Source organism: Aplosporella prunicola (genome assembly GCF_010093885.1).
Source record: "Aplosporella prunicola CBS 121167 unplaced genomic scaffold K452scaffold_11, whole genome shotgun sequence".
NCBI lineage: Eukaryota > Fungi > Ascomycota > Dothideomycetes > Botryosphaeriales > Aplosporellaceae > Aplosporella > Aplosporella prunicola.
The window spans coordinates 585418-606173 of record NW_022983539.1 but is presented as its reverse complement, the minus strand read 5'-3'; the positions used below and the strand labels follow the sequence as shown (position 1 = coordinate 606173).

Below are 20756 nucleotides of genomic sequence, written 5' to 3'. Positions count from 1 at the left end.
CACTGCATAAAACAGGTGAACGGAGTCAGGCGAATATCATGATCATGGATGCAGAGGCGTTAATGGGAAGACATTTGTTTTCATGACCAAATTACTTCTATTTTCCTACACCTTGTTCTTCCGGCCTCCAGTCTGCATCATATTTGCTGGTTACCACTTCGTCTACCTTCAGACTTTCGTCTACGATTTCTTTGCCGTTTATCAGGTCGTTGTCGGTGACTCGCTTGTGCGCGTCGTCTTCATCCTTGGCAATCCCAGCTTTGACATGCCTGCTTACAAGCCTCTCCCTGGCTACGTCAAAATCCACTTCAACAAACCATGATTCGTCCATCAATTTGGCTGCGTCTCGCCAAGGTTCTCTATCGAGACTCAAGTAGTTACCCTCAAATACGAGGACCCGGGTCGTCGGTGCTATGGCAATGTCATCCGCAACGGGATCCTTGACAGCGTGGTCGAAGCTAGGTGCATATAAGGTCTGGCTTTCAGGTGTGAGCGGCTTTCGAAGCTCTTTCACTAGCTCCCAAAAGCTCTTGCCGTCAAAGGTAAAGGCTGCGCCCCGTCGCGCATGTGCCGTGTCAGGGTCAGGCATTGCATCGAGTTGCGCTCGTGACAGATGGTAACCATCCATTGGCACAAATGCAGCAATTGGAGGTTCATCAGCACTTGCGCCAGGGGATTCAGCGCGATGAAGCTCGTTGAGGCGCAAGGCAACCATGGCTGCGAGTGTCGTCTTGCCGCTGCCTGGAATACCAGACACACCGATTAACAGCCGTTGCGATTTTGGCAACTGTTGGTATTGTCCTGATGGTCGTCAGAGAAAGAACCTTCTCTGCCGTGATTGATAATTAATGGTCCTTACTCCATGTCTTGCCAACGAGATGGTTGACTTGGTCCTCCATGTTAACTGGAATTTGGTAGCTGAGTTGGACATAAGGACATGAACGGAGTTGGTTATATATCATAGTGGACCCGACAGGCCCCACCGCGGGGTACTCCGATGACGTCGGCTCGAAGGCTTAATAAATAAAACACCGCTCTCAATTAGTAGTAGTACTCAAATTATTAATTATTACTAAGATAAATAAGTAGTAATAGTATATTTAGTAGTAGATATAATAGTCTATAAAATTAGAGTACTATATAAAATAAAATAAAAAATTAAAATAAAAAATAAAATAGATAAATAAAAAAGTTAAATAAAAATTAAATATAAATATTTCTAAATAAACTAATAAAACTATAGATATTTTTTTTAAAAAGAATAATATATATATTACTAGTATTTCTTTTAGAAAAAACTAGACTAATATTATTAAGTCTTAAAGAAATAATATAGATAAACTTTATAGATATTAAATTTAGTAGAAGTTAATAAAAATTTTAATTTTAAAATTTTAAATAACTATATAATTAGCTTACTAGCCTATATAATATTAGTAGAGGTTTTTTTTTTATAATAATTATATTAAATATAGTATTAGATTATAGAAATTTAATTATTTTATTTTATAAAAAAGAAATAGAGTATAGTAGTAAATAAAATAGTTTATATTAAATTTAATATATATTTTATTATATTAAAGTAATAAATATATATAGTAAGTTTTATTATAATAAAGATAATTAAAAGTAAGATAGAATAACTAAAACTTATATTAAATAATCTAGAGTAAATAAAAAACTATAATATTTATTATAAAAGTTATTAAATTATTAGTTCTTTAATTTTTAAACTTATAAATTTCTAAAAATTTTAATATTAATTTTTCTTACTATAAAAAAGCTAGAAATTAAATTAAGATAGTAATAGCTTATATATTTAAAAGTATACTCTTTATTATAAAATATATAGCTATTTATAAAGATATATATATATATATAATAAATAATTTCTAAAATATATATTATAATAAAATATTTTTTTAAAAAAATATGATATATATCTTGCTAGAAAAAAAGGTTAAAAAATATATATTCGAGGTTTTTTTTTTAGAAAAATTATATACTTTTATTTTAATTCTTACTTTTTTTTAAATACATATTTTTCTTTTCTAAAATTATATTCTTTTTATTTCTAAAATTTATTTACCTCTTTTTTTAATAGTAAATTTCGCTTTTTTTAAATAATATATTATACTTTTTTTTTAAGAATATACTCTTTTTTTTAAAAAGAATATATTTACTTTTCTTTTATAAATTATACTTTACTTTTTTCTAAAAAAAGTAAAATATATCCTTAAAAAAAGAAGAATTTTTTTTTAAAATAAAATATAAGATATATTCTTTTTTTTTTAAAAGAAAAAGCGAAATATATTCTTAAAAAAAAATTTTTTTTCTAAAAATAAAAATCTTTTAAGAGATATATATTTTTAAAAAAAAAATATATAGTATAGAAGCTTTTAATAAAAAAAATATATATATCTAAGAAAATAAATTTTAAATAATTATATTCTTAAGATATTAAATTAATCATATAATGTTTTTATAAGTTTACTTTCTAAGATAAAATTTATTTTTTAAAACTGATTATCTCTAAAATATATTAAAGTTTATTTTCTTATTTTTTTTTTTAAAAAAAGTAATTGTCTCTACTCTAAAATATACTAAGCTTTAACTAAATTATATTTATACTTCTTATTAGCTATTTTAATTAAGCTTTATTTTTATATAGATTTATTTTTTTTCTTAAATATATTTAGATTTTTCTTTAAAATATTGACTTTTTTTTTTAAAAAAGTTTATTAAGTTTTTTTTTTTAATAATAACTATTATATATATAGCTATTATTAAAATAAATATAAATTTTATATAAATATTTCTAAATATATATATTAGACTATTAAATTTAAAGCTTAAATATAAAATTAAAAACTTAAAATTCTAAGCTAAATTTAAAACATTAAACTATTTTTTATTTCTTAAAAAGTACTAATATAGTAAAGCTAACTACTCTTTAATTTTTTTATATATTTTCTATTAATATATTATTTATACTATAACTTCGAGCTAATAGTAAGTATATAAAAATAAATAACTAACTTTTATTTACTATTTTTATTTTTATTTAACTTTTTTAGCTATTTACTCAGATATATAATTTTTTTCGTATAATTTCTAAGATATATAAATATATATATCTTAGAGTTTTACGCTATATATATAGTATTTTATTACTAAAATTATATATCTTAGAAATAAATATTAAAAAATATATTCTTAATAAATCGAATATAACTCTTAAAAAAAAGTAAATATATCTTTTAAAAAAGTTATATATTTTAAATAAAAAACATTTATTATATATATTAGGATTACGCTATTATTATATAGTTTAATTAATTTTTAGTTCTTAAAACTTAGAACTATACGTAAATATTTAGTTTAATTAGAATCTATATTCTAGAATCTAAAATTACGCGACTAATTTCATAGTCTAATTATAATTAAAATTCTAAAACTTAGAACTAGACGCTTAGTATTTAGTTTAAATAGATAGACGCCTAATATTAGGCTATAAATACTAGAAACTTTCTTTCTCTTTTTATTTAAAAAATCGACTATAGTGCTACTTTTAATTAAAACTAAGTTTCTAACTATAGAAGAGGTAAGAAAATAGGCCTCATTCTATATTAACTTACGAGGAGAATTATAGAAAATAAAACGTAGTAATTCGAAAATATCTTACTATATTTACTATAATCTAGTAATAAATAGCTATCTATTTAAAATATATATCTTAAAAAAGAAAGGTATATTTTTACTTTTTTTTAAAAAAAAAGATATACTTCTATTTCCGTTTTTTAAAGAAAATATACTAATATCTATTAGATCTTTTATTATTAAACGGCTTATAAACTATATATACCCTTAATCTATTTACGAAAATTAGAAATATTTAAATTTAATAAAGTTTCTTATTTCCTATAGCTAGGAATTTATTATAGATAACCTAGTAATTCGCCTAGTATAAATTTAATTAAATAAGTAAATTTTATATAGAAAAAAGGTTCTATATTAGATAGCTTAGAGAGCTAAAGATTCGATTTCTTCGAATATTTAGAGCGACTAAAAAAAAAATTTAAATAGTTTAGGTATAATTTTTTATTAAAAGTTTATTTTTATTTAAATAAACTAACTATTTTTTAGCCTTTTTTTTTAAAAAAAAAACTCTAAGAACTATAAGGGAAAGGAGGAGGCCTTACTAAATTTAAAAGAAATTTAGAAATAAAAGAATTCTAATAAGTTTTTTTTTTAATAATTATTTAGAAATATATTTTCTTAAAAAAAAAGCGAAAATAAGAGTAGATTCTCTTTTTAAAAAAAATAGGAGTATATTTTCTTAAAAGAAAATAGGTATAGGAGTATATTCTCTTATAAAAAAAAAAGCGAAAACACTAAAATATCTAGTAAATAGGTTTATATTTCTTTCTCTAGACGTATTTTTAGAGGTATCTATATTAAATTTACGCGAGTATAATTTAATTAATACTACCTATATAAGAAACTAACTAGAAAACGCGTTTTACTATTTATTAATAGTAATAATATTAGATTCTATTAATAATATTATTCTAATCTATTTTAGAATCGCTATAGATACTAAAAATAAAGAAAATTAGGTTTAATCCCTTTAATTTCTAGAAAAGCCTCTTAGTTCTATAAAAAAGCGAATTTTCACCTATAGAAATTAACTTACTATACTAAATTCTATTAGAATAGCTATTATTTTAGATTAAGGAAAAAGACTACTTCCTATAGTAGCTAAAACTTACCTAAATACTTAGTATTATTTTTACTAGTAGTAAAATTACTACTCTTTTTTATAATATAAATTTTTCTTAAGAAAATATATTCTAAAAATTCGAGTTTTTTAAGAGATATACTAATTAAAGAAAGCTTTACTATAACATTATTTAATAAGAATTTAGTAGAATTCTTTTATAAGTTACGTAAATCGACCTTTTAGCTATAGACTATATTTATAAAATTCCTATAGATACTTAGTTAAGAATTTAGGTACTAAAGGAATATTCTAGATTTAGCTAATTTATATTAAATATCTTAGAATCGGCTAACTCTCTATTCTCTATAGAGAGATCTCTACCTATTCTCTATATAATAAATCGAATTTAGTTATATTATATAGAGAAATAGTAAGATCGAATCGATATAGTATTTTCTATAAAGTTAAGATTTACTAATTATACCTAGTAAAAATTTAGTATTAAACTATATATAGTAAGTTTTTTTATAAAAAAAAATATACTAATTTATTTAATAGTCTTAATACTAGATAGTCTCTATCTAAAAGAGAATAGTAAATTAGGTTTATTTCTTAAGAAAATTTATAATTTCTTATAAATATTTTTAAAAAAGAATATTCTTATAAAGATTTTATAGAGTATAAGGTCTCCTATTAATAAACTTACGCTCTAGCTACTACTTTAAGACTATATAAGTCCTAAAGATTTAATTAATTTTAGCTAGAAAATCGATTCTTATAGGGTAGTTTATTACTCTAAAAGATTTCTTTCTCTAGTACTATTTAATTAGCTAGAATTAGATAATACCTAACTAAATAAAAATAGTACTAGAAAGATAAAGCTAGGGTAACCTCCTACTAAATACCTATAAAAAGAAATAGTAGCTAGTTACTATAATCGCCTAGCTAAAGGATAACGCTAGAAAACTTTTAGTTAGTATAGAATTAATTTTAGGAGATTAAATTTTAGGAGGATAAGGATATAAAATTCGAGTTTTTCTAAAGAAAATTCGAATTCTTCTAAAATAGCTAAAGAAAACTTAAATTCTTTAGAAAATTTAGAAGAATTTAAGGTTTCTCTAAATATTTAGCTATAGAGAATTAGCCTAATCCCTAAGTTATAACGCTTTCCTAGCTTATATTTAAGTTATAGTTATAGGAAGAAGAAGAAGAGATTAATTTTATATAGTTCTACTTTTAGGCGTTTACATATTTTATTTAGTTATCTTTTTTAAAATATATTTTAATTTTTTTAATGTATTTAAGATTTTTTTTTAGAATTTATTACCAGTATATTTTAATTTTTTTTAAATATATATTTAATTTTTTAAGAGCATATATTGACTTTTTTAAGAATTTTTTTAAGAAATATATTCGATTTTTTTTAAGTATATTTTAACTCTTTTTAAGAGTATATTTATTTTTTCTTAGTAATATTTTTTTTTAAAGAAAATAAATAAATTACTAAGATATGCGCTTTTTAGAGATATATTTCTTCTATAATATACTATAATATATTATTTATTTATAAGCGAAATATATAAGAATATATATATCTTAGTAAGTAGCCGTAACTTTTTATTTCTATAAATTTATTTTTACTATTTTATAAAATTTATCTTTTATAGTTCTATACTCTTCAACTAGTTATAATATTACTACTACTATATCTACTATCTCTACTCGCTACGCTTACTATAGATTAAAGTATATAAAAGCTATACCTCTATACTAATCTCTCTAGATATTAAAATATATTTAATAATAGCTATTTAATAATATACATATATTATTTCTACGGCTATTTACTAAGATATATAATTTTTTTCGTAAAATTTCTAAGATATATATAGTATTTCTTAGATATATATATCTAAAAAGTCTCTCTATAGTATATATATTTTTATATATTTCACCTGTAAATAAATAATATATTATAGTATATTATAGAAAAAATATATACTTTAGAAATTATCTCGAAAAAATTATATATCTTAGTAATTTATTTTTTTTAAAAAAAATATTGCTAAAAAAAAAGATAAATATACTCTTAAAAAACAGAATATATTCTGAAAAAGAAGTTAATATATACTCTTAAAAAAAGTTGATTTATACTCTTAAAAAAGCAAATATATTCTAAAAAAAAACTAACATATACTCTTAATAAATTCTAAAAAATTCTTAAATATATTCTAAGAAAAAAATTAAAATATACTCTTCATATAATCTAAAAAAAATCGAAATAGGCTTTCAAAAATAACTAAATAATAATGGTATAATCCTAGTATATATAATATGTTTTTTTTTATTTAAATTCTATCTATTTTTTAAGAATATATTTATTTAAAAACTTATTTTTTTTTAGGAATATTTTTTTTTAATAATAAATTCGATTTCTTATAAATATTTATTAGTTTTTTTTTAATTTTTTTAGGAGTTTATTCGTTTTTTAAAGAATACTTTTTCTTAAAAAAAAATATTTCTAAGATATATAAAAATATTCTTAAGATATATAAAAATATTCTTAAGATATATAAAAATATTCTTAAGATATATAATTTTTCGATATTTATTTCTAAGATATATATTTTTAGTTATAAAATACTTTATATATAGCGTAAAACTCTAAGATATATTTATTTACATATCTTAGAAATATTATAGATATCTTAGAAACTATACGAAAAATATATATATCTTAGTAAATAGCCGTTATTTCTAAGATATATATATATTATAGTATATTATAATAAAATATATCTTAGAAATTATTTTAAAATAATACATATTTTAAAAACTTTTTTTTTAAATTATATTTTTCTTTTTATTTTAAAAATAGTATTTTTATAAGTATATTCTTTTTTATAATATATTTACTTTATTTTTTTTTTCTAAAAAAAATTAATAATTTTATTTTTGTTAAAGATTTTTCTCTTAAGAAAAGAAAAAGTAGAATATATATTTAAAAAAAACATATATAATTTTAAACTTAGTTTCTAATATATCTATTCTTATAATATACTTTATATAGTATATAAAAATAGTTAATATATATATATATATTATAGAGACTAAGTTCTGATATATTTATTTTAGAAATAGTATATTTACTCTATAAATAGTATTTATATTCTAGTTAATAACTACTTTAGTATAATATACTTCTATAAAAGTGTTTTATTAATAAAATAAAATATTATATAAATAATTTTTACTTAGAAAATAAAATAAAATAAAGTTAATAGAAAAAGCTATTATAAGTTATATTAGTATATATATAGGTAATATATATTAAAAAACTAAATATATTTTAGAGGAAATTTATTTAAATAAATTTTTAAGATATTAATATTTAAAAAGTTATTTAATTTTTTTTAATTTAGTTTTTAAAATTTATACTTTTATAAGATACTATAATAAAAAAAAAGTATTTAAAGAGAATTTGAGTTAAATATATAAGTTTTAGAGAATAATTTTTTCTAAAAAAAAAAAACTATTTATATTTTAATAAATAGCTATTAAATATATAAATATATTTTAGAAAATAAAATATATATAAAAATATAATTTTTTAAAGTAGTATTAATTAATTTTATTTTAATACTAATTATTACTTTAAATAAAAATATACTTAAGAAGAAAAAAGCTATAAAAACTATTTTTTTTTTAAAAAAAAAAACTAAATATTTATTTAAAAAAAATTCTAAATAGATTCTAAAATAATAAATATATATAGAAAAGTTAAATATAGTTTTTAAAATAATTAAATAACTTTTAAAAAATTTAATATAGTTTTAGAGAAAAAAAATTTCCTAAATAAAATACTTTTTTTAAAAAAAAAAACTTACTTTTTAAATTAACTTATTCAGCTACTTACTAAGATATGTAATTCTTTTAATATATTTTCTAAGATTTATATACTATTTCTAAGATGTATACATATATTTTTTTTTTAAAAAAAAAAATTCTAAGATACATATTTTTTATAATAATTACTATGTATATTGCGAAAAATTCTAAGTTATACATATATATTTATCTTAGAAATGATATGTGTATCTCAAAATATAGCCGTTTTTATTTTTACAAGCTAGATATATACCTAGTAAGCTAATAGCCGTATACTTGCTTTATAGTTAGTGATAGTTTCTTTCTAGTAGAGGTTTTATATAATACCGGAGAGTCCCGGCTATTTAACAAAGATATAGTACTACTTATTTGTCTTACTAGTAATATAATTTATAAGGTGATGAAAATGCGCTGGTCTAAGAACTTTGAATCATTGTCCGAGTTACAAATATTCGCTACAGGTAGATGGGGTATTCTGTAGACATGAGGTCATTAAAGCTTGTAGCGTTCAGCTACACATATAGACTGCTTAGGCCAGACCTCCTCCATTTTTGCGGAATGAAACCTTTTCCACGCCCACGTTCTCTACTCCTTCGGCGTCCTTCCGTAGTTGGTATACATAGAGCACCAAAACATCACCTTGGACCTGCAGCACGTTATTAGAACCATAGCCACGTCAAATGCTGGTTGCATGGGACACATACGTCCATCAAAACGAAGCTGGGCGTCGGATCCTCTTCCTCCGGCCACCAACCGGTCGTCATGGCGCCGGTTACACTGCCTGGGTTCACAAAGAACTTGCCCTCCATCTCGTAGGCCTCGAATCGGTGGGTACCGCCCCAAAGCAGGACATCCACGTCCATCTGCCGTGCGGCAATCAACAAGCTGTCCGGGTCGCCAGGCGGTACTATGGTATGACCATGGGTGAAGCCAATGCGCAAGGAGCCATGATTGACGACTTTGGACAGGGCGAGGTTAGGCGCCTCAACGTCAAAGTCGCCCTTAACAATCTGCAGATCGGGCGCAATGCCACGGAGGAAATCATATGTTTCCTTGTCGGTGAGGTTGCCGAGGCAGAGAACCTGGCCAATCTTGCCAGGCGCAAGGAGTTTTTTGAACTGACAGGAGTCAGAAGACGGGCGCGGCGGTCACAATGGGAGCTGTACCTTTGCGGGAATGTCCTAGACAGGCGTGCGTCAGCGGAGAGGGCGGAAGATGAAGAGGGGGCAAGCATACAGCAGCCCTGTCGGGAACGAAGAGGTCGCCGAGGCAGAGCACCAGCCGGGAGGTCATGGTGTTGGCGCGACTCTGGGCTGGGGTAGCTGGATAGCGGGAGGGAATCGGAGTCGGTATGATGTTCGACCTGCAGTCGACGGGACTTGGCGGGGCGGGGGCTTGGCAGGCACGGCAGGGACGGGGCAACGACAACCGACTGTTCTGCCCGACCCGCAGCGGGAGCAGAGCCGCCACGCCCGCGCAAGGACCACTGGGGTGAGGAGAGGCCAGTCGGCAGATGTGTCGTGTGTATGAAAATAGACAAAAAGTCACATCGTCGCCTCTTTCCCATCTTTTCTCGCCATTGTTGCCATCGGAAGCATACCCGTTGCCTCCACCCGGATCTGCGCCCGTCCAACGTATCATTGCGCCGAGCACCCCCACCCCGCAGCGCCCGTTAAGAACCTACCCCTCCTCCTCTCTAGCCGCCAACCTGGCTTCCCGCGCCCAACCTCGTCTAAGTCTCATTGCGAGGCATCTGGACGGTAAACCATTGGAACTCAACACTCCTTTCTCCACCGAGCGCTCCGCTGCCCCAGACGCCGACCTCGAATACCACGCCTCCCGCCCCGAGCTCCAGCAAGGCAACGACGCCCAAGAGAAGATCCAACCACCCAGCATGTCCACCCAAGAAGCTCACCCCGCCCTCCTCATCCCGGGCCCCATTGAGTTCGACGATGCTGTCCTGCAGGCTATGAGCCACTACAGGTGCGATGCTCGCCATCATGACTTCGGTCTGGACTGACCAGATTCAGTGAATCCCATGTTGGTGCACAATTCGTCTCAGTCTTCGGCGAGACCCTCACCATGCTCCGCAAGCTCTTCCAGAACACCGACCCTGCAGCTCAGCCGTTTGTCATCTCCGGCTCTGGGACGCTTGGTTGGGACCAGGTCGCGGCGAATTTGGCGGAGCCGGGTGATGACGTCTTGGTACTCCACACCGGCTACTTTGCCGATTCCTTTGCGGACTGCTTCGAGACGTATGGCGCCAAGCCCACCCAGCTGAAGGCCGCCATTGGTGACAGACCTCAGCTGGACGAGATCAAGAAGGCGCTGAAGGAGAAGAAGTACAAGATCATCACCGTGACCCATGTCGACACCTCGACTGGTGTACTTAGCGAGATCAAGGGTCTCTCTGAGCTGGTTCATAGTGTTAGCCCAGACACCTTGGTTGTTGTTGATGGCGTGTGCAGTGTTGGCTGTGAGGAGATCCGTTTCGACGACTGGGGCATCGATGTTGTCCTCACCGCTAGCCAAAAGGCCATTGGCTGCCCTGCTGGTCTCAGCATTGTCATGGCTTCCGGCCGTGCGATTGAGACTTTCAAAAACAGAAAGACCAGGCCTGCTTCCTACTTTGGCTCGTGGAAGAACTGGCTCCCTAGTATGCCCTGTCGATGATCGTTTCGTCGTGCACGTGCTAACGGTCCTCCCAGTCATGCAAAACTACGAAGCACAGAAGGCTTCCTATTTTGCGACTCCTTCGCCGCAACTCGTCCGTGCCCTTCACACCTCACTCACACAGATTCTCTCGTCGCCTCTAGAGGAGCGTTTTGCTCGCCACCGCGACGTGTCCAAAAAGATCAAGGACACAGTCACTTCTTTGGGACTGAAGCAGCTGGCCTCCAAGCCAGAAAACCAAGCCAATGGCATGACTGCCATCTACCTGCCGGAAGGCGTCGCTGCGCCGCAGATCTTGCCCAACCTATTGAAAAAGGGCGTCATCTTTGCCGGTGGTCTTCACAAGGAGATTGCGACTAAGTATGTCCGCTTCGGGCACATGGGAGTCAGTGTCACAGATCCCAACAGAACTGACATTGACCGTGCTCTTGATGCGCTCAAGGAGGGTCTGGCTGAAGTTGGCTACAAGGCATAGTCGTCAGATGATGTGTACCTAGGAAACGCGTCATGGAAACACAAAATACTTAACTTACAGGGTTGGCCACATAGAATGGGTACCAAAATAATGATATGATGTGCACCTTGGCAGAGATACACTGTGACGCGACGATAGGTCTGCTCATGGCGCCGCTATTTTAATGTAAGCCTGCTTAAATGCATAGGAAATGGTTGTAAAAGTAGTAGTCTTTGTTTATCGACTGGCGTATACATACGCAAGAAGGGCTTGTGTCCGTAAGGTAGGTTTGTTGAAACAAAGCCCCTCGCATCTAAACAGTGTTCGGTGCAGCGGCTTCCGTTCGTATATGAATTCTTTCTCTACCTCATTTGAGTATTTTCAACATATACTGTTATCTATTGCAAGCTCTTTACGATGTCTATTCTCTTTTCTATGAAAGGAAATTTGCAAGGAAGAAACACAAAACCGTTACTATAATTTTAGATTGCATCGTACCGCACGTTCTGCAGACCATACATATACCATATCATACCTATGGCTGGGATTAAATGTACTGTAAGACCGAACAGCCTACTACGGAGTATAGAAGCTTATAATGATTCTAGGGTAACTACACCTACTTATACACCGACATGTCCACGCCCGAGGGCCTCTAATTTACTATCCGCTAATTTAGTACATCGAAGGTGCCAGTGCAAGACGTTACTCTATATAATAAGCGGGAGATAGAGTAGTCACGCTTAATACAGCAAGCCTGCCTCGGAAGGAACTGTATGTGAATAGTATTGTGCGGGGATAATTGATGTTTACTGGGCATAGTAGTAGTTATTAGTAGCTATCATTAATGAGCGAGCTTAAAAATAGAATAGACTTCAATGACCATATGAATCATGTTCCCAGACAAGACTTTGTTTTTTTATCTTAGCCCCTAACAGAGAGTGTTGTTACAAGTCACGTTCAGCAGCATGTGTCGTCCAAAGACCCCACTGAAGTTGACAAGAGAAATTTATTCTATCATCGATCCCACACTTTATCTAAAGTAACCTTGTCACAAATCTCAGATTATCTGCCTTCCAAGAACTATGCATAGAAATGCGCGGTCGAAGGGTTATCTCAGTTAGATGTTTGTTGTAAATCCAACCCCCTTGCATATCTGCTGCATGGCGGCAGCTGCAATACGAGTCCGAACGGTAATCACCTATGGCTGTGAACAGTCTCGAAGTTCCGAGGTTTGGTCAAACTGGTTGTAGTTATTTCCGCACGTACATACAACATACATAGCTGAAAGTAGAACCACAAAGTGAGGCTGAAGCGTGACACAGAATGTTCCATATGTCTGGATATCTTCACAGCCACGCTAGTGCGGATTCCTCTCCCTTTGGTGACCATATACCCAAAACCGTCCCGTCCTGCAGCAGCGCGCTCCCATCCCGCGCGCCAACGTTGTACAAGCGCCGCACCCTGCACTTATGCGCGTCATTCGGCGCACTGCCGTGCGCGCACACCCCCATGTACCACGTACGTGCCGCGTCGCACAAGCGCAGACATGTCAGTCGTCAGGCGGTCGCACGTCCCAAGGCTCGTTGCCCTGGCGCGAGGTCACGGTCGGTGCACGGTGAATGGCTAGCGGCAGAGCGGCATTGTCCTGCATGCGGATGGCGTATGTTATGTGGCGGCGTTTAGTGCTTCTGTGGGGATTGAGTTGAGTGTGGTGCGAATTGTTGTGAATGTTGTGTCTAGGTGTTCTCGGCTATATACATGAAGAGTCGTAACCAATTTCCCTCGTATGCTTCACTCACCTCGTCCAGCGTGTCTTCATGTATTCAGGTCTCATAGAATCAAGAAGAGATAAACACCTGCTCCATATCTCCGCCATGCACGCAAGTTCCACCACTCAAAAAGCAAACAAGCAATAACAGATCTCTACTCTCCCTTTTATACACCCTCTTCTCTACACACACACAAACGCACATGGATACAAGCGAGCGTCCTGCGCCGACGTGCCCGTCCAATGTGCGCACTTCCATCCAGTGCACACAGAACCAGCATCACATATTTTGTCACCATCTTCCTCCATAAAGATCCGTGACATATATCACCCTACCTCGCACCACTCCACTTTATCGACTGCACAAGCGTATGCTCTTTCCTTCATTCCATTCCGCATACCCGTCCGATCCTGCGTCGCATACGAACATCGTCTTGTCGCTGAGATCAAGATGAGAGTTTGCCGTTGCGTAGAAGCTCGCGATTTAGTTTGCGGAGTGCAGGAGACCGGAGACTGAGACGAGAAGACAGAAGTAAAGAAAAGGACGAGAGGAGAAGGTTGCAGAAATGGAAGAAACGACGTAACACATAATTCATTGACAGGAAAGACAAAAGCGAGGAGACAGATAAACAGACAGCATTATTCAGGACTCGAAGCCCGGCTTTGCGTAAAAAAATCTTGTTGAGCGAGGAGAAGATAGCAGTGATTGTTCTCTTTCCAACCCCCGCCGCTGAGCCATACGTATTATTCGGACAATGATGCTGTTTTCATGCCGCTTCCCTTTCCTTTTCCTCCTTTTCCTCCGTTACTTTCGTAGCCGGTACGGCCCGCATTCTTTGATAATTCAGCTGCTGAGTCGCGTTGTTCTACTTCTTTGACGGTCCTGCCTTAGCCATACCGAAGCCCTCGACGCTCTTTTCGCGCCTGCATCCGCCGTCCCTTTCCACGTCGCTGCCGTCCTCGACGACAACATCGTCAACCCCGAAACTCTCGCCCTCGGTGTGCATGTTGACGCTGCCCTGGTCGTCTTCTTCGTCATCATCATCTTCGTGATCTGTCACTAAACCAGGCGCTGAGTCCAGTGCATGCGGACTCAACTCCATCGTCGGACTCTCGGCGTTGCCACCGCGCAGGCTGCCATTGCTCGTCGCGCTGTCACTGTGCCCGAGCGAGGGCGGTGCCGCATGGCCGGTGGGATGCAGGTTGGTTGTCGCGAGAGGGGCCGGAGCGACCCCAGCACGTGCCGGCAGACGACTGGGTACCGGGGCGCGGGATGCGTTGGCGTTAGCTGAGCTCTTTTTCTTTGACTTTGGCGCGGTCTTGGCAGATTGAGCGGGCTCATCGTCGCTAGACTCGGACGCGTCGAGTTCGGCGAGATCGACCTTGGTACGGGCAAAGTCGACTAGCTGGTTCAAATCACCATCAAATCCTTGCTTCTGCAGAAGAGCGCTCATGTAGGGCGTCTGCGGAGATGGGACGAAGGACGAGTTTTGTTTGGCCTTGGGTTGCGGGGTTTGAGCGGCATCGCAGCTGTCAGGAGGCGCAGCTTGTGACTTTTTGCGGGGCGGAATGCGCCTGGCGAGAACATCGGCCGGCTTCGTCGGAGGATTCGATCGGATTAGGGGATGCACAAAAGGCCCGTTGGGGTGCGTGGCGGCGGCAGGCGTCTGAGGGGCCGGCTCATTGTTGTTGGGAACGACGACACCGAGCTCGTTGACGTCGACGGGAACACCGCATTCGACGGCAGCCTGGTCATGGCTCTCAAATTTTTGGTTGTGTTTGATGCGGCAGTGGTTAAGGAAACCCTGCGTGTTGGAGAAATTGCTATGCCGGCAGTCCGGGTGGTGGCAGAAGAGGCGCACCCATTTACCGTCCGTCGAGCGCCTGTGCAGCAAGGGATCAATCTTGGGCGCAGACGGATCGCCGAGCGCCTGAAGCTTCGATCCCGCGGAAGCACGTGACGAACGCGACTTTCCGGCCACAGGCAGCTCGGCCAGGCTACCTCGCGTCGCGCGGCCTTCGGACGGGCCCGAGCTGGAGCGGGAAGACTGCAGGCTCGCAACCGGGACACTGTCGAACTTGGGGTCTGGGATGAGCCACTTGGCGTAGTGACGGGAGTAGGGGCCGTCCGTAACGCCCCAGGGAGCAGGCGATTCGGGCGCCGTGTAGCCCTGCCGAGGTTCGAGCGAAGCGCCGACGCCGCGGCTGACGTCTGTAGAGGCAGCGTCCGTTCCAGGATAGGGAATCACATGACAGCGGCGCAGCTGCTCCAGCGCAACCTGGCACTTGGCCAGCTCCTGCTCGATCAGGCGCAGCTCGTTGTGCTTGAGCAGGATTTCCTGGTCAAAATGCGTCTCGATGGCCTGCTGCAGCGGCGTGAAGGCCGTGGGGTCGGCGTCGACCATGCTGGCATCCAGGCTGGCTTCCAGGCTGGCGTCCATGGTGGCCGAGGTTGGGCTTGGGAGTGCGGTCGGCGACAGTTGCGCCTGTTCGATGGGCGACGGCGTGGGTTCTGCCTTGGGCAGCAGCGGCGCATCCGACACCTTTGCAGCGCTCTTGACGCGCGCGGGTGCAGGGCTGGGTGCATCCTGTTCAGCGAGACGATCGGGCTTCCCTATCTCTACCACCGGGCGCACGCCGTCGTGCGCGTACTTCCACTTCTTTGGGAAGTGCTGACCATAGGGAGGCGATGGCTCGGGGCTGTCGGTGCGCTTTCGCTTGAGCTTGCTCAGCAGCGGGATTTCGACGACAGGACGCGGCTTCTGCGAGTACTGGGCCTTGTCCAGGACGGCGTTCTCGGTGCTCCATGGGAGGCGGAACATAGATTGCATGGCGGAGGAGGAGGATGCGACGACGACGCAGCGATCATCTGAAGCTGCGCAGCGTCGTTGGGTGCAGCGGGCGTCGGCGTGGTTGCGCGGCGCGGCTCCGGGAGCTGTCGCGAAGTAGCGATGGCTCGAGCGGCGGCGGGCTGTCGGGTGGTGACGCAGCTCGGCGGAGCGGCGATCGCTGGGAACCTAGGGGGCTGTCGAACTAGAGCTGACAGGCGGCAGCAGAAGCAACAGCAGCAGAAGCTGGGCAAGACAGAATAAAAGCCAAAAAAGCCAAATGCAGGCAGCAGAGAGGAACGGCTGGCTGGCGTGGAGGAGGCGGGCAAGAGAGACAGCACGGTAGCTTGCGGACGTGCTCTGGAAGGCAACGGAAACAAACGGAGCTCTGCTAGTAAGGCGCGTGCGGGCGCGTCGCGGACGACTTGTTTTGATTGTGGGTGTGTGAGAGTGTTGTGTTGGTGGTGGTGGTGGTGGTGGTGCAGGAAAGGTTTGGAGGGGGGTCAGGAAAAAAAAAAAGCGAACAGGTGTCTGCTGGTTGCGGGCGACGATGATGGAGATTGGGGAGGGTAGATTGGAAAGAGTGAGCGATGAGTGATGAGCAGCGAGGCCCGGGATGCGGGAGGGGGGTGGGCTGGTCCTGACGTCGATAGGGCCGCTGATTGGAGTGTTCAGGGGGGTTCTGATGCACGGCGCCCTGGTGGCGCCCCCCCGGAGCCTGGAGCTTCGAGAATGCCGTCGCACAGCAACAGGCAGGCCCTGGGATGGAGCTGCCTGCGCTACTGTACGTGACCCTCTCGCCCACTCCCTGGCCATGTAAACACTCTATCTACCACTATCCATGCAATTGCCTTCCTAGACACACTTATACCCTCTTCCCTTCTCTTCACTTCTCTTTCTCTCTCCTCCCCCTCCCCCTCCCCCTCCCGCCGCAGCCACATCATAAAAGCGGGCCCCAGCATTGCGACGCGGCGAAACTCAATCCAGCCGCGATCACCGTCGCGACGTGTCCAACCCGTCTCCGCACCGCTTGCGTGCGATTCCTGACCGGTCTCGGCGCGCGCCCATTCTCATTGACGCGGCAACCAACGACCCCACGCCCGACGCGCGCTAACGCGATCGCCCTCGCTATTCTGCCCGCCCGCCTGCCACACGCCTCTACTGCTCTCTAGTCTCTCGTGATGCCGGCCTTTTATCTTGCTCTACCCCCCCGCCGCCCCAGCGTCTGAACGCCTCCACAAACCCGCTTCCCCCTTCCCCGCCAGTGTTGCTAGAGCCGCCGCATCCTTCGGCCACGCCCAGACCCTCGCCTCCAGCCACACCCCCACCCACTTCGACCAATGGTACCATGCTAGGCCTCCCGTGCGCGCACTGGAATGGGAACGCGCATGTGGCTAACCGCTCCATCAGCTCTGAGCACTGCGCCACAGTCAGCTCGTCGTTGAACATGACGGCGCTCCTGCATGCACGTGAATTCAACATCTCCAGAATCCCTTCGGGACACTTGCCCACCCGCCTAAGCCAATCTCGTCCGCTCGTCTCGCTTGCCGAGTCTGCGACGGTCATCGTTTTGCTCGCGTCGGACGACGACGTGCGGGCTCCACCTCCACCGGAAAGCTTCCACACTTCGGTCCGCAGGAGCGATATCAACAGCTTCGAGTCGGCCTGGCATCGCTCTGATATGCCCCCTGGTAGCGTTTTAACAATGAGAATTTTCCGCGCCCCCGACTGGCCAATGTCGAAGAGGATGCCCCAGTCTGCGAATGTCGCCGCGTACAACTCAAACAGCTGCGCTTCTCGGTCCGATATCTCAAAATACAACGTATCTGCGAGCACACTCGTCTTGATGCCGGACGCATGGCCAAGCTCAGAGCGGTAACCGCGGCCCTGTCCAGCTGCAGGCATGCAAAGTTCTGCTAGCAGACCCTCAATTCGACAGCGCTCGTCTGCAGCGTGTTGGTCGATGATCACAAGCATCCGCTTGGGTGCGTTGATCTCATCATGACGAGAAGGTGCGCTGGTCCTTTCGCTGCCGTCCATGATTGCTAGAATAAACTTCTTGTCGATCTGTGCCACGACAGAGGCTCGCTTCAAAGCGTCTTTTGACAGCTTTGTCCCCTCGAGCGAGGAAGCCTCTGTGAATGCTTGTTTGATTGCCTCGTGAGAGTAGTGACCTTGCCGACCGGAAAGGATCCCGCTGGATTCGCTGCTTATACCTTGTAGGCTCACTTGCGGTATGGCGGCAGCGCTTGGACGGAATATCGGGTTATCCCACTTGGCGAGAAAATCATCAAGCCACTTGCTGCCGCTATCACCTTTGTTACCCGCACTTTTAGATCTACGAGACAGGCTAAGGGGCCTGTCGAAGACAGACGAAATGCTTGCGGGTTCTCCATACGTCGATAGCCCTGACGAGTTCGGTTTTTGACCATCTCGATTGATAACAACACCTGTCCTGGAGTTCACGAGGTAGGTCTCGTTGCTCATTGTGTCAGTCAATTTTACGGTGTCATCTCCGGACGGCTGTATCAATGAATGCGTGACAGACGCAACATTGTTTGTTTGGTGATCCAGAGATGACTCGGGCTGCCGCACAGAATCGTCACGAGAATGTTTTACTGAACTAAGTTGACCAGGTAAGATGGGGTCTGGCCTAAAGAGACCTGAGCATCTTCCTAACTCAGTGCCCTTGTTGCTTGAGTTCGCAGCTAGAGAGACTCTCTCTGATTTTGTCGCCTCTACCGGTAATGCGCCATGTGCCGAGCCCGGTTTTCTCGAAGACCATATGTTATTGTAGAAGGAAGGATTTGCGCTTCTAATTCTGCTCCAATCACTGAATATCTTCGGCTCATTATATGCTGTGCCAAGAGCAGCCTTTGCTGCCGAGGTGCTCGGACGTTTTCGCTTTTGACCAACCCCGAGAGGTGCGTGCTGCGAACCTGGTTCGGTATTGTCTTCGACAGTGCTCAACGCAGGTTTATCATGCCCTACAAACGACTTGGTGTCGCCTGCAGAGGCACGCATAGAAGAACCCGAGACGTCACTTGAAACAGAGCCTGGTTTGCTTCCCCCCTTTCTTGTCCGTTGACTTCGCGGTCGGAAATGATGTACCAAAAGCCATTGGGTGATCATAGCTCGTAGAACCTCAATGATAGAGTGCAGCTTCGATTCCGAACTAAGCGCATCCTCATCATTGTCTTTGAGAGTGGCATGCAAGCAGAACATTGGCCATCTGTCAGCACCTTTCCTGCCGCCCTTGAGCTGTCGATGCGTGGGGCCATCGATTTTGAATCGTTTGTCTTCTACTCGACGTTCCTTTTCTCGCTCATCCAGTTCTGGCTCTTCATCGACCGTGCCAAAGTTCGATGCATTGAACAGGCGGTTAATTTCATCAAAGATCTCGTTATGGCCTCTGTCCGGAAATATTGGCTTGACACCAACTGATATGAATTGAATAGTTTTGGTAGGACCCGGCTCTAGTGATATGGCTCCTTTGACGGCTATCGAAGCAGTCGACGCTGAGGCAGGAACCCAAGATCCCCATTCATTGGGCGTGATGTAAGAGGCCTGTGAGAATATGGAAAGCAAAGGGCGTAACTCTTCGTGGACTTTTACTTTCCCGATGCGTTCTGTACCGCTCGGCTCCTGGCGTGTGGTTTGCAAAGTGATGTTCTTATTGCTCTGTACATCCCGGAGGCGCACCGACGCCGGCCGTCTCCACGCGAGAAGCACACCTGTGATGATCTTCTTCAGAGCGTCCCATTGACGTTCGGCCTCGCCGCGGTCATCGGCCATCATCGCACGTTGCTTGACTCGCACTGGCATGTTGCCAAAGAGGTCCCGCACTGTGACGCGCGTGCCATGATCGTGGAGGGCGAGTTCCTGCTGATGCGGGGCAGGGAGCAGCCTGGAGATGACCTGTGATCGATGCACGACAATCGTGTTGTGCGACCTGTGCAGGGAGTGATGCGAGGTAATGGTCAAGAGGGACGAGGCACCCAGGGAGGCGAGGAACGTGCCATTGCGCCCATGCACGGGGAGGGAGCTCTGATGTTTCGAAGTGCCTTGGCTGGGTCAGCGGCTATATGATATAGCAGCCGGCGGGAGGCTCACTATAAGGTTTGCCCAGACCACCCGCTTCCCTGAACTCGGCGGGCAGGATGCCGGAGCCGTCGTCCTCGACGACACAGCCGCCGCGGCGGGTGTCGATAGCCACGTCGATCCTGGCGGCGCCGGCGTCGAGGGAGTTCAACAACAGGCCCAGGACGACGGCCGTCAGGTCGGTGATGGCGGTCGAAGACTTGATCTGAGCAACGACATGGGGCGGGAGCGGCTCGATGGGGCGAGGGAGGGCGGCGGTGGTCACATCGCGGCGGCGCAGGTTCATATTTTAAGGTAGGGAATATGGGGGGAGGGGCA

General features: G+C 40.1%; 5 protein-coding genes across 5 annotated transcripts; 1 reads left to right on the top strand and 4 right to left on the bottom strand.

The window, feature by feature from the left end:
- Positions 1-97: 97 nt before the first annotated feature.
- Positions 98-899, bottom strand: K452DRAFT_226618 (uncharacterized protein; the record flags this gene model as incomplete). Its single annotated transcript, XM_033536839.1, has 2 exons — positions 98-801; positions 860-899. 2 exons carry the CDS (start codon positions 897-899, stop codon positions 98-100), a joined length of 744 nt encoding a protein of 247 aa, XP_033398238.1.
- Positions 900-8925: 8026 nt separating this feature from the next.
- On the bottom strand, positions 8926-10006 carry K452DRAFT_286942 (uncharacterized protein). Its single transcript, XM_033540388.1, has 4 exons — positions 9848-10006; positions 9778-9792; positions 9316-9729; positions 8926-9257 (listed from the first exon to the last, which is right to left on the bottom strand). Exons 1-4 carry the CDS (start codon positions 9902-9904, stop codon positions 9141-9143), a joined length of 603 nt encoding a protein of 200 aa, XP_033398237.1. The 5' UTR covers positions 9905-10006; the 3' UTR covers positions 8926-9140.
- Positions 10007-10505: 499 nt separating this feature from the next.
- K452DRAFT_297792 (uncharacterized protein) lies at positions 10506-11759 on the top strand (the record flags this gene model as incomplete). The annotated part of the gene is made up of 3 exons (XM_033542060.1): positions 10506-10594; positions 10642-11267; positions 11320-11759. 3 exons carry the CDS (start codon positions 10506-10508, stop codon positions 11757-11759), a joined length of 1155 nt encoding a protein of 384 aa, XP_033398236.1.
- A 2616-nt stretch (positions 11760-14375) lies between these two features.
- Positions 14376-16340, bottom strand: K452DRAFT_297791 (uncharacterized protein; the record flags this gene model as incomplete). The annotated part of the gene is made up of 1 exon (XM_033542059.1): positions 14376-16340. The coding sequence occupies one exon, from the start codon at positions 16338-16340 to the stop codon at positions 14376-14378; it is 1965 nt and encodes a 654-aa protein (XP_033398235.1).
- A 1155-nt stretch (positions 16341-17495) lies between these two features.
- Positions 17496-20724, bottom strand: K452DRAFT_226518 (uncharacterized protein; the record flags this gene model as incomplete). The annotated part of the gene is made up of 2 exons (XM_033536832.1): positions 17496-20401; positions 20451-20724. The coding sequence occupies 2 exons, from the start codon at positions 20722-20724 to the stop codon at positions 17496-17498; spliced, it is 3180 nt and encodes a 1059-aa protein (XP_033398234.1).
- Between the last annotated feature and the right edge of the window lie 32 nt (positions 20725-20756).

Excerpts from the sequence above, each read along its gene's own strand:
- K452DRAFT_286942 (XM_033540388.1), bottom strand. The coding sequence starts at position 9,904 with ATGACCTCCCGGCTGGTGCTCTGCCTCGGCGACCTCTTCGTTCCCGAC. Across the intron at positions 9,258-9,315 it reads CCAGCTTCGTTTTGATGGAC|GTCCAAGGTGATGTTTTGGT; the intron begins GTATGTGTCCCA and ends AACGTGCTGCAG.